The 12589-nt window shown below is 34.3% G+C and overlaps 2 protein-coding genes and 1 long non-coding RNA gene across 3 annotated transcripts; 1 reads left to right on the plus strand and 2 right to left on the minus strand.

Moving 5' to 3' along the window:
* The first annotated feature begins 750 nt into the window (after positions 1–750).
* LOC142234408 (ADP-dependent glucokinase) lies at positions 751–6600 on the plus strand. The gene is made up of 4 exons (XM_075305533.1): positions 751–1237; positions 1909–2073; positions 2132–2864; positions 5872–6600. Exons 1-4 carry the CDS (start codon positions 876–878, stop codon positions 6121–6123), a joined length of 1512 nt encoding a protein of 503 aa, XP_075161648.1. The 5' UTR covers positions 751–875; the 3' UTR covers positions 6124–6600.
* Positions 6601–8076: 1476 nt separating this feature from the next.
* LOC142234634 (uncharacterized) lies at positions 8077–10911 on the minus strand. The gene is made up of 2 exons (XM_075305792.1): positions 10764–10911; positions 8077–9437 (listed from the first exon to the last, which is right to left on the minus strand). Exons 1-2 carry the CDS (start codon positions 10792–10794, stop codon positions 8155–8157), a joined length of 1314 nt encoding a protein of 437 aa, XP_075161907.1. The 5' UTR covers positions 10795–10911; the 3' UTR covers positions 8077–8154.
* Positions 10912–12060: 1149 nt separating this feature from the next.
* Positions 12061–12561, minus strand: LOC142237084 (uncharacterized). The gene is made up of 2 exons (XR_012722329.1): positions 12326–12561; positions 12061–12268 (listed from the first exon to the last, which is right to left on the minus strand). It is a non-coding gene; the product is annotated as an uncharacterized LOC142237084 (long non-coding RNA).
* Positions 12562–12589: the final 28 nt, after the last annotated feature.

Below are 12589 nucleotides of genomic sequence, written 5' to 3' on the forward strand. Positions count from 1 at the left end.
AGAAATCAAATATAAAATAACTCAAATATATAAGTTCGAGGATTAAAAATTGTTAACATAAAAATATATATTATTTAAAATATTAAATTTTTAGTTGCAAATAATTAAACTTATTGGTTAATAACCTGCGTTAATAGGCATTTGAGAGTAGTAATCAATTCCTAAATTTTTATATTTATATATCAAATTGTTTTTGTAACGTAGTCTACATATAGTAGTAAGATATATACTTAGTATTAAGGTATAATTATATGTCAAGTCTTTGCAGTCCTTGATTGTAGTCCTAATTATTTGTATAATTTTTTTTTAAAGTAAATTTAATGTAATTTTTTTATTTTGAGTATCCCTGTAACCGTATATGGCCATTTCGGCTTGGTTGTAAAATAAATAGATAAATGTTTATTTTGTGCCGCCCTGTATTGCAGTCAGTGACATGACGGCAACACTTTTCAGAGAACAGCTGCGATCAGCTGTTTTAGAGAAACTTTCTTCATTATTAGTAAAATAGGGATGTCATTTTGTACAAAACATTGCCATTGAAGAAAAGTTTGCCGGCTAGCAAATCGAATTCTAATGCATATATGCAATTGATTTTCGGTTTTGGTATCTTTTTGTGATTATATAGATGGTTAGTGGTGATTGTTTTAACGGTTCTAACGGTATAACATAATAAATACGGTGACGTTCACTTATGGATTTTTTTCTACTCCCTTCTATTGTTGATGAGATTTCAAGTATCCACAATGGCATCCCTATGTTAAACAAACAAGAAAGAGAGTCGAGTCGAGTCGGCTTTTTTGGCTTTTACATTGCAGTTCCTTGTTTTAATTTTTTTGCATAAACCTGAGATCGAACATGAAAAACTAACCAATAAGATGTCTTTATTAAAGTATACATCGTTGTTTACAACATTTTCCGTTTTTGCGGCCTTGATATCGATTGTGTGGCAAGCCTATATTTCACTGAAGCAACTGAATAAAGTGACTTTAATATTAACCAGTTTACTTGCCATCGAAAATCTTAAACGACCTTCAGCAAATGACCCAAAATTGAAGGTAGCATTGGGTTATGGAGCATGCAGTGATTTAATTATAAGCGCAACAGAATTTCTAAATTACTCGAGTGAAATAATTCCGGAAATCAAATCGGAAATAGAATTCACCGTAGATGAGGTGAATGATGAAAATGAATTATTGCAGACATTTGGTTATTACTTTGGAAATGGAGCAGCCACCGAGTAAGTACAATGAAAGGAAATTGTTGTTTTTTCCATTTTCAATGGCCACGATTCCATTGTGATGTGATAAACGGAGCTGTGTTATATAGTGCCACGTACTATAGAAATGCTAAATGCTGCTATGTTATTGAAGCATACCCTTATTTGCATATAAAACAGACGCACACAAACCTGATGTGCATTTTGGGAGCCACAGTGGTGCAATGGTTAAATGGTTAGCATGCCCGCCTTGCTATGTTCGTTTCCTGCTTCGACCGAACACCAAAAAGTTTTTCAGCGGGGCATCTCAGTAATGCTGGTGACATTTCTGAGTGTTTCAAAGCTTCTCTAAGTGGTTTTACTGCAATGGAACGCCGTTCGGACTCGGCTATAAAAAGGAGGTCCCTTGTCATTGAGCTTAACATGGAATCGGGCAGCACTCAGTGATAAGAGACAGAAGTTCGCCACTGTGGTATCACAATGGACTGAATAGTCTATGTTAGCTTGATACATCGGGCTTCCACCTAACCTAACCTGATGTGCATCCTCTCCACCTAAAATAGGCTGTATCAAGATACATGGTGTCTTTAGCCCGTATATTTTATAATATTGGGGTCTATGTCCAATATTTCATGCATTTTGTTTTATTAAATTTATTCAATATTTTTTTTTAATCTTTTCCTCTCGCCTAGACGTGTTATGCCAAATTCATATTTATTTAGGAAGTTAATACAAATTGCCAAGAAACAACACAAGGATAGTATACAATGGGTCATTGGTGGCAATGCTCCTTTAATGGGTATACGTTTTGATAAGGAAGGCTGGGAAGTTTTACTGGGAGCACGTATGTCACACAAGTAAGTAAATGGAAAAAAAATACCAAATCGTTCTTTTCATCATTTTTCTTTATTCCAGATTGCGTCGCCTTATTCCAAATTCCATAAAAATTGCAGGGGATCAAATAGACGACGATGATATTCACTTAATATTAGAATATAAAGCAGGAGAGAAATGGGGTCCATATACAGCCCCTAGGGCTAATCGTTATATTCTACACAATGATCTGAATAATCCCCATTTAAACTCATTGGAGAATTTACAAAAGGCCGTGAAACAATATCAACCCGACTTATTTGTTATTAGCGGTATACAAATGATGGATAGCTATAAATTTGAAGTGGGTGTAAGAGAAGAACGTCTTCTAAAGGTCAATAAACAAATAAATGATCTTACACCGCATACACAAATACATTTTGAAATGGCTTCCTATGTGGAAATTGAATTACTACAGCAGCTAAGAACATACATACTACCCTATGTCGACTCATTGGGTATGAATGAACAGGAATTGGAGAATTTAGTTCAGGTTATGGAATATGGAAAAACTAGTTTTGCCACAGATTGTAATCCTAGAGTGGGTGCAACATTGGATCATATGCGTAAAGTATTTTCTATGCTAGCCAAAGAGTATTATCGAAATGCATCAACTGTTATAAAGACAAAAAGAAGAATGGTTTCCCGCATACATTTACATACTTTGGCGTTTCAAGCATTGTTAACCGTGAAAGAGTCAGCATGGAAAGATACTAAAGTTGGAGCAGCGAAAGCAGCGTTGGTAGCACATCGTTATGTGTGTCAAACAGAAATGGTAAGTGTAAAACAAAAACGAACAAATGAGAATGGGTTCGGTTAAAGACAAGAGGAGCAAATTAAAAATTAAAACAAGTATATACGGCCGTAAGTTCGGCCAGGCCGAATCTTATGTACCCTCCACCATGGATTGCGTAGAAACTTCTACGAAAGACTGTCATCCACAAATTTCAACTCCCATGGTTGTTAAATATCATATACTACCACCACGTACCAAATTTCAACCAGATCGGATGAATTTTGCTTCTCCAAAAGGCACCGGAGGTCAAATCTGGGGATCGGTTTATATGGGAGCTATATATTATTATGGACTGATAGGAACCAATTCCTACATGGTTGTTGGATACCATATACTAACATCACGTACCAACCGTGATGGGAAGAATTTTGCTCTCCCAAGGTGCTCCGGAGGTCAAATCTGGGGATCGGTTTATATGGGGCCTATATATAATTATGGACCGATATCGACCAATTTTTGCACGATTGTTTGAGGCCATATATTAACATCACGTACCAAATTTCAACTGAATCAGATAAATTTTGGTCTTCCAAGAGGCTCCGGAGGTCAAATCTGGTGATCGGTTTATATGGGGCTATATATAATTATGGACCGATGTGGACCAATTTTTGCATGGTTGTTAGAGACCATATACTAACACCATGTACCAAATTTCAGCCGGATCGGATGAAATTTGCTTCTCTTAGAGGCTCCGCAAGCCAAATCTGGGGATCGGTTTATATGGGGGCTATATATAATTATGGACCGTTGTGACCCAATTTTTGCATGGTTGTTAGAGACCATATACTTACACCATGTACCAAATTTCAGCCGGATCGGATGAAATTTGCTTCTCTTAGTGGCTCCGCAAGCCAAATCGGGGGATCGGTTTATATGGGGGCTATATATAATTATGGACCGATGTGAACCAATTTTTGCATGCTTGTTAGAGACCATATACTAACACCATGTACCAAATTTTTGCCGGATCGGATGAAATTTGCTTCTCTTAGAGACTTCGCAAGCCAAATTTGGGGGTCCGTTTATATGGGGGCTATACGTAAAAGTGGACCGATATGGCCCATTTGCAATACCATCCGACCTACATCAATAGCAACTACTTGTGCCAAGTTTCAAGTCGATAGCTTGTTTCGTTCGGAAGTTAGCGTGATTTCAACAGACGGACGGACGGACATGCTCAGATCGTTTCAGAATTTCACCACGACCCAGAATATATACTTTATGGGGTCTTAGAGCAATATTTCGATGTGTTACAAACGGAATTTTTATATTAATGATGTCGGCCACATCATTAATATAAAAATGATGTGGCCGACACTTAACAAGTTCGTAAAGGATTTTAGGGGCATACCTTCTAACAAATATGGTTTATGGACTTAGTGTTTAAGTCTTCCCCACAGTGTTATCAGAAGTAGGGGAAATTCCCCACATGTAGGTTTTTTTCTAATATTTAGCATCTTGTAGGACGTAGAGGCACAATATAGCTATTTTTTCATTCAACACATTTTTTAATAATTTTTACATTTTGGTGGCTCTAGAGGAGGAAATTAGATGTCAGACTTGCTCTTTAACAATCTGTGGCAACCACGGTTAGGTTAGGTTAGGTTATGTGGCAGCCCGATGTATCAGGCTCACTTAGACTATTCAGTCCATTGTGATACCACAGTGGTGAACTTCTCTCTTATCACTGAGTGCTGCCCGATTCCATGTGAAGCTCAATGACAAGGGACCTCCTTTTTATAGCCGAGTCCGAACGGCGTTCCACATTCCAGTGAAACCACTTAGAAAAGCTTTGAAACCCTCAGAAATGTCACCAGCATTACTGAGGTGGGATAATCCACCGCTGAAAAACGTTTTGGTGTTCGGTCGTAGCAGGAATCGAACCCACGACCTTGTGTGTGCAAGGCGGGCATGCTAACCATTGCACCACGGTGGCCACTCGTGCCAACCACGGTTACCACTCGTGCCAAAAAAATTTAAGAAAATCTTACCACAAATATTTCTATAGAAAATTTTGTCAAAATTTTATTTCTATAGAAAATTTTGTCAAAATTTTATTTCTATAGAGAATTTTGTCAAAATTTTATTTCTATAGAAAATTTTTGTAAAATTTTATTTCTATAGAAAATTTTGTCAAAATTTTATTTCTATAAAAAAAACTTTGTCAAAATTTTCTTTCTATAGAATGTTTTCTCAAAATTTCGTTTCTTTAGATTTTTTTTCAAAATTTTATTTCTATAGAAAATTCTCTAAAGATTTTATTTCTATAGAAAATTTTCTCAAAATTTTATTTCTATAGAAAATTTTTGCAAAATTTTATTTCTATAGAAAATTTTGTCAAAATTTTATTTCTATAGAAAATTGTTGTCAAAATCGGCTAGAGAAGTCAATATTTTTGAGATTTGCAATCTTTGGTATATCTACGAATAAGTGATTACATACAGTATGTCAAGAAAGTCTTTTGACATTGCCAACTATTTCAAATTCTAGAAATAATTGAAATATTAAATATTTTATTAAATTTTTAATTCTGTGTACGTATGTATACTTTGCAAAATACATAATAAAATATTTTTTTTTTAAATTTCATTATATTTAATTTTGAAACAAAACATAATTTTTATCCCATTGTCAAAACACTTTCTTGACAAACTGTATTTGGTGATTATATGCTTTAAAAGCACTACTTATTTCAGGGAAGGTATGCCTGGGGACTTCTCTAGCAACTGCTTCGCAATTTTAATTGTTGCGTAGCTGTTGTAGATGATTTTTTGTTGGATATTTTGTTTGAAATAAAAAATAATTGAAAATTTTCATACCTGCAATAATTTAATGCCGAAAGCTTGAATTTGTTGCCAGTCCATGCAGCTCAACAATGTGTTTCCGAAAAGACCCAATTTTATCGTTAACATTCTATAAAACTTATTGCAGTATTTTTTTCGTGCAAAAGAAAATTAAAAACTCTTAAAATCTGTTTTTGTTTTAGATTAATCCAGAAGCGGCCGCATTAATACTCGACGATAGCTTCTCCACTTCTCTGGATCCTGAGAAATCTCAACGTGTTTCTGTCGATCCTCAAAATGCGGTACCATGTTGGACTGAAACTCTGTCCATAGCATCTGACAAATCAATCGATATTGAAATATGTGTAGCACCTGTTTTAGTATGCCGTGTAGCAAGAAAAACTGCCGGAGCCGGTGATAACATCTCAGCAGCAGGATTATCTCAACAATTATAGCATATCGCCTCTAAACAACAGCAATAGCAATGATGACAATTGCAGAAGCCATATTTTACTTATTGAGACTGTTGAAGACGTTTAGGAAGTCATGCTCAAGGGTTTTTGATAGACATCCATATTTTTTTTAAAAACATTCCTCCCTTTTCGTTTTTGAAATTGAAACGAATCGATTGACCTATATTTATTTTTTAAGCATATTAGTTGTGTTCATTATGGAAACAAAATCCTTACAAATTTGTGGAATATTTTTCGATTAGTTTTTTTGTTTTTAAACATTACGTTTTGTTTAGCTAGTGATTAAAAAAATGTAAAGTCTGTTGGAAATTTGTACAACGATCTTTAATTATAAATAGTCCCAAATTGACTACATTATTTACCTTAAATCATTCCTTAAAACCTATAGCTTTAGGGTTTTTATGTACTATGATGTAATAAAGTGCGAGTCTATGACATACTCGTATATACACGAAATAATTGCATAGATATTTTTATAGGTTTGGGCTAAACGATGCGCATCAGTGTCTATATTATCCGAATTCAAATTACTGGAGATATGGGATTTTGCTTGAGTTTAGTTATTATTTTCTATTAGAGGCCCTGGTTGCCACAATTGCTAGAATTCTACCAAAAATTTTAGATTTGTTTATTGTTTAGTAGATTGGTAGAATTCTTGATGTTTTGCTAGATTTTGCAAAATATTTCTCTCCAACGCAGTTACTTTACAAATTTACTCTAGAAATAAAATTTTGACAAAATTTACTCTAGAAATAAAATTTGGACAAAAATTTCTATAGAAATAAAATTTGGACAAAAATTTCTATAGAAATAATATTTTGACAAAATTTTCTATAGAAATAAAATTTTCAGAAAATTATCTATAGAAATAAAATTTTGAAAAATTTTCTATAGAAAGATAATTTTGAAAAATTGTCTATAGAAATAAAATTTTGACAAAATTTCCTGTAGAAATAAAATGTTGACAAAATTTACTGTAGAAATAAAATTTTTGACAAAATTTCCTGTAGAAATAAAACTTTGACAAAATTTCTGTAGAAATAAAATTTTGAGAAAATTTTCTATCGAAATAAAATATTGAGAAAATTTTCTATAGAAATAAAATTTTGGGAAATTTTTCTATAGAAATAAAATTTTGACAAAATTTTCTATAGAAATAAAATTTTCAGAAAATTATCTATAGAAATAAAATTTTTCAAAATTTTCTATAGAAGTAAAATTTTCTATAGATATAAAATTTTAACAACATTTTCTATAGAAATAAAATTTCGTTTTGTTTGTTATTGTTGGCTTCTCTTCAATCGTTATTGTTGTTTTTGATCTCAGCTTAAAGCCATGCATTGACTAAACTACAAGTTTAGCTTAACCAACAGAGGAAAAGTATGCTTGTCAAATTAGAGTAGAGGATGCTGATGAGGAATGTGGTAATTCCGAAACAGCTGTACATCCAACCATCTTGCAGTCTATAGGGCTTTGCCCAAGTAAATTTGACAAGCATACTTTTCCTCTGTTGGTTAAGCTACACTTGTAGTTTAGTCAATACATGGCTTTAAGCTGAGATCAAAAACAACAAGAAATAAAATTTTGTCAAAATTTTTTATAGAAAATAAATTTTTGAGAAAATTTTCTATAGAAATAAAATTTCGGGAAAATTTTCTATAGAATTAAAAGTTTGACAAAATTTTCTATCGAAATAAAATCTGGCGATTTGTTTTGGAAATAGAATTTTGAGAAATTTTTCTATAGAAATAAAATTTTTCAATTTTTTTGGTTTAGTAGGTTTTTGGTAAAATTTTTTCCAAATTTTGGGAGACTATTTTTGGCTTATGTGGCAACCGTGAATCGAATCCGTCAACTTCGTCATAAAATATTATCGCACTTCCACCGTGCTACCTTGTCCAAACCCTTAGAAGTTAGTGATGCACATGCTAGACGTTATTGAATATTTCATTATATTTATTATCATTATTTTCATTTTATTAAAATTATTATTATTTAATATTGTAGATTTTCTTAAAGGCCTGGCATTACATAAGCAATATTATCCAGCGTTATTGCTAGATTTGTTTTTAGCTTACTCTTCTTGTCCATGCCAGGCAAACATGTTGTTAGACATAGCAGGGGTCCCAATGAACACAACAGTGTGTCCAGCAACACTGACAAACTTCCCGAAACAGCTATTTGCCCTTCATGATCTTTTAAGCGTTCTCCAATAATTGTAAGACTTTCACCTAAAAGTTTCAAATGGGCTGCTGCATCTATGGGTTCAATTGTGGGTAGTGGTGTATTAATATTGTATACCGCAGAATTAGATGTCGGACCATTCGTGTAGAGGGTTACTGCATTTGTACTTTTATTTAAACCAGCTGCGGTCGTACTTTTTCTATTATGAGAGTTATTTCGTGTCCTTTTTGTTTGAGATTTGGTTTCGGTCATGTCTTCCATGGCTTTTTGTTTTTCCTCTGCTTGCATTTGAAGTTTTTTTGTTCGGCTAGTGGTAGGTCTATTGATAAAAGTAGAGTTAGTGCTGGCTGTGGATGTTGCCATACCTCGTCGGCCATCTTTATTAGCACCACCAGCCCGTTCAAGGGCTTTTGCTTTAGTCGCTTGTATTTTAGCCTTCCGTCTCCAATTGTTTTTCTCTTTATTCGATACATTAGCCCACAATTCTCGACGGGCAGTTTGGAAATCAACTTCTTTGCCGAAATTGGCCGTTTTTCTATATTCCCGCGCCCATAAACTGTAAGCGGTATAACGACATTTACCTTTGTCTTTTCTTTCCAAACGACCACCAGACGAACCCATTCGCTTTTCGGTCATATACAAAGATTTTCGAACCTTTGAATCTGGATTATTTGCGTTTTTATCACTACCTTCGACTCCTACTAAATCGGCCACCAATTCCCCGAAACCATCATCATCTGTTTCATCTCTGGGATTATGGCCTAAATCATCATCGTCCAAAGTTTCATCATCCTCATCGGAATTTATGGGCTGTATATCCATTTCAGTGTCGAATTCCCTGTCCTCTCCAACATCATGTTCGCTGTCCAGATCATCATCGTCGGCCACCACATCATGTTCATCGTCAACTGCCTCCTGTCTGGCTTTTAAAGCTGCTAGACTTGGTCGGCCTCTTCCATGTTTTACCGGATTCCTGGATAAATTTCCCGAATTGTTGGATCTTTTGTACACCTTTCTCTGGCTACTTTCGTCCGGTGACTGAAGGAAATCCAAAAGTTTTGAAGACTTTTTACGTACACGTCCACTTCTCGAAATACCAGTAACTTCGAATTCTATGATGAGAGCAAAAAAAATAGTAAACACCCAAATTATTGTACAGTTTATTCCTATTGCCGTTTAAAAGTGTTTTTTGTATTGTATTGTATTACTTTATTTGAGACTTTATCGACATCTGAAGTGCTTATAATGAAACATATGACTAGAAATAATGTGCTTAGAACTATAATGGTTTTGTTCTAATATACGCTCTTAGAATATGCTACGTGCAAGAGGTAAAAGTGAGAGGTACAGTGTACCATGACAGTCTTATTAAGTTTCAATGCTTGCTCTAGGCATTAAACTATGGCAGACAGAGTTTATCTGACAATGGGGATAAAAACTAAATAACACTTAAAACTAAAACGACATGATGCTTTTGATAGATAAGCATCTTAACAAAACAGAACTTTAAAATATATATATATAGAATATGTAAGAAATAACGGGGTGTATAATAGTACGGCAAATATAAATATATTTTATATATGTATATATATGTAAATCAATGTGAGAGTTAACATGTATGGGTTGCTAACTGCTGATATGTATGAAATTAAACGGTAAGTTACTATGTGACAACATAGAACTAGGTGAGTAATATAAAAGAAAAACTTGATAGTATCACAGCCGATGGTGTTTATCCTCTGTGTGAGCCAGGGGTAGATTTGACGAAAAATGACGGGGTCGTGTATGACTGGTGGAGGACCAGGTTCTCATTTACTATCCCTACGGGGGATAGGAAAGAGGGATTAGACCAGTTGGAAGATTTTTCAGTCCTGTAAATGTCAGTCATCGCAGGATTTTCGTGGTTTTCTAGACGCTCGATAAATTTCCTTTGTAATGAAAGAGCATAATTGAGTATAGGTACTATTTTAGAGTTTCGGTAGAGATAAGTATTCGAGTAACGTTTCGTCGGTATTTTATAATTCTTTCCTATGCATTTCCGGATAATGTTTCTTTCAAGTATCTCCAATTCCATGGCAATGGATGGTGAAATTGAAAACCAGATTGGAAATGCATACAGAAGGGCAGGTCTTATAGCCACTTTGTAAATGAGTAGTTTGGTTTCTTGAGGAAGAAAGCGGTTGATTAGGAGGGTGTGAAATGATCCACAGATTTTCTTAGCCTTTTTCAACATTTCTCTGGAATGGCCGTTGAATTTGAGCAGATTGTCAAATTCAACACCTAGGTATTTCAACGTTGACTTGAAGGAGATCTCCGTGCCTCCAATAGGCAAAGATTTTTACTTTGTGGCAAAGATTTTTACTTTGTGGAACTACATTTCTAAAAGTGTTGCTTGGAAGTTTGTTTTCAATGTTTTATTTTGATTCTTCACATACCTTTTGTAGCAGAATTATGTGGCGTTTCCATTGTAATTGGATTAATAAATACGACTTTGACAACTCAATGGTAAATATAGAGAGAAATGATAAGAGATAGAGTAAGCAAAAAGAGAAATAATAATTCGTTCGATGAGAATACAAATGCCAACCGCATAGATGTCGCTAACTCGTTTAACACGGTTTGGAACATACATCCCTGGATATGGAGAACGTTCAAAGTGCCGTTAAAAATATATGTTTTTACGGACGAAATGTTTGTTTTTGTCAAGAATCTTACATTGTGGCTAAGCGATTAGAATTGTCGGCGATAAGTAAAATATCGATAAATGTGTTATCGATTATTTTAACAAGCTGTAGTATCGATTTTTTAACATAACCTATAGTGTGACCAATATCTGGCATATGTCTCGAATAGGACTGTCATTCCCCTGCCAACAGTTTTTGAGTTTGGGGGCGCTTCTGAGAATCCCCACTACGTCGAAAACAGTCGTATACGATATCCAAAACTCCTCGGAAAAGCGCCGTCACTATTGAGAAGTTGTACCACGCCAAGTTACTACAAAAAAGTATCCCATGAGTGCAATTATTAGGTGCCCTTCTGGATACATTTAGAAGGACACCAATAAGAGCCCCTTCAAACAATCAGAGAAAGTGCATTTTAAGATAGTTGTAAAAGAATCATTGTGGTCAAGTAAAACACGATTGTTTAGATGTTTATTAATTTTATTAAACATTTATAAATAGTCATAAATATAACATTTATACGACTATTACATCACATTTAACATATTTTTATGCATTAATAAAAGATTGATGTTGAATAGTGATGGCAAGATACTATCACAGTTGGCGATTGTTGCAGTGTCACTTACGAGTCTGTGGTAGCGATGAGGATGAAATGGAACTTTGAAATGCTGGCAGGGTCAGTATCGATTTTTTAAAATCCCGGGATTCGAGATATCAAAATATAGAATCCTGGGATTTTCCGGTATTTTTCATCGATACTGCTGCATATTTATGGGATCAATAACACCCCTGCCAACATTTTTTGAATTTGGGGACTCTTTTGAGAATCCCCACTACGTCGAAAACAATCATATACGACATCAAAAACTCGTCGGAAAAGCGCCGTCACTATTGAGAAGTTGTACCACGCCAAGTTACTACAAAAATGTTTCGCATGAGTGCAATTATTAGGTGCCTTTATAGATCAATTTAGAACGACGCCAATAAGGGACCCTCCAAACAATCAGAAAAAGTGCATTTTAAGATAGTTGTAAAAGAATCATTGTGGTCGAGTAAAACACGTTTGTTTAGATATTTATTAATTTGATTAAACATTTACAAATTCTTAAAAATATAACATTTATACCACTATCACATTACATTTAACATAATTTTTGGCATTAATGATGGTGTTGAGTTACAAGTAGCGAGTTACATGTTGCTGCGTCTATCAACCAGTGTTTTTATTCCATGGAGGCAGCGTGTCTGTAAAATATCTGAAAAACAATCACTTTATTCCATTTGGAAAATCACCAAATTGTTCACCAATATACCTTTCACAATTTTAAGCGTATAATCTATGTTTTCAGAACTTTATTTTCGTTTTTATTTAATTAAAATATAACAAGCTGGTTGCGCTTGGCGTTTCACAAAAAAAAATGGTTTTTTTAACAGTAGGGATGGCAAATTACTTGCATGTACTTTTTGATGTACCTTTTCATGATGGTTGAAGTGACATTTACGAGTCTGTGGTAACGATGAGGTTGAAATGGAACTTTGAAATGCTGGCAGGGACATTAACCGATTATTTAGTCATT

Source organism: Haematobia irritans, chromosome 4 (assembly GCF_050003625.1).
Source record: "Haematobia irritans isolate KBUSLIRL chromosome 4, ASM5000362v1, whole genome shotgun sequence".
Taxonomy (NCBI): domain Eukaryota; kingdom Metazoa; phylum Arthropoda; class Insecta; order Diptera; family Muscidae; genus Haematobia; species Haematobia irritans.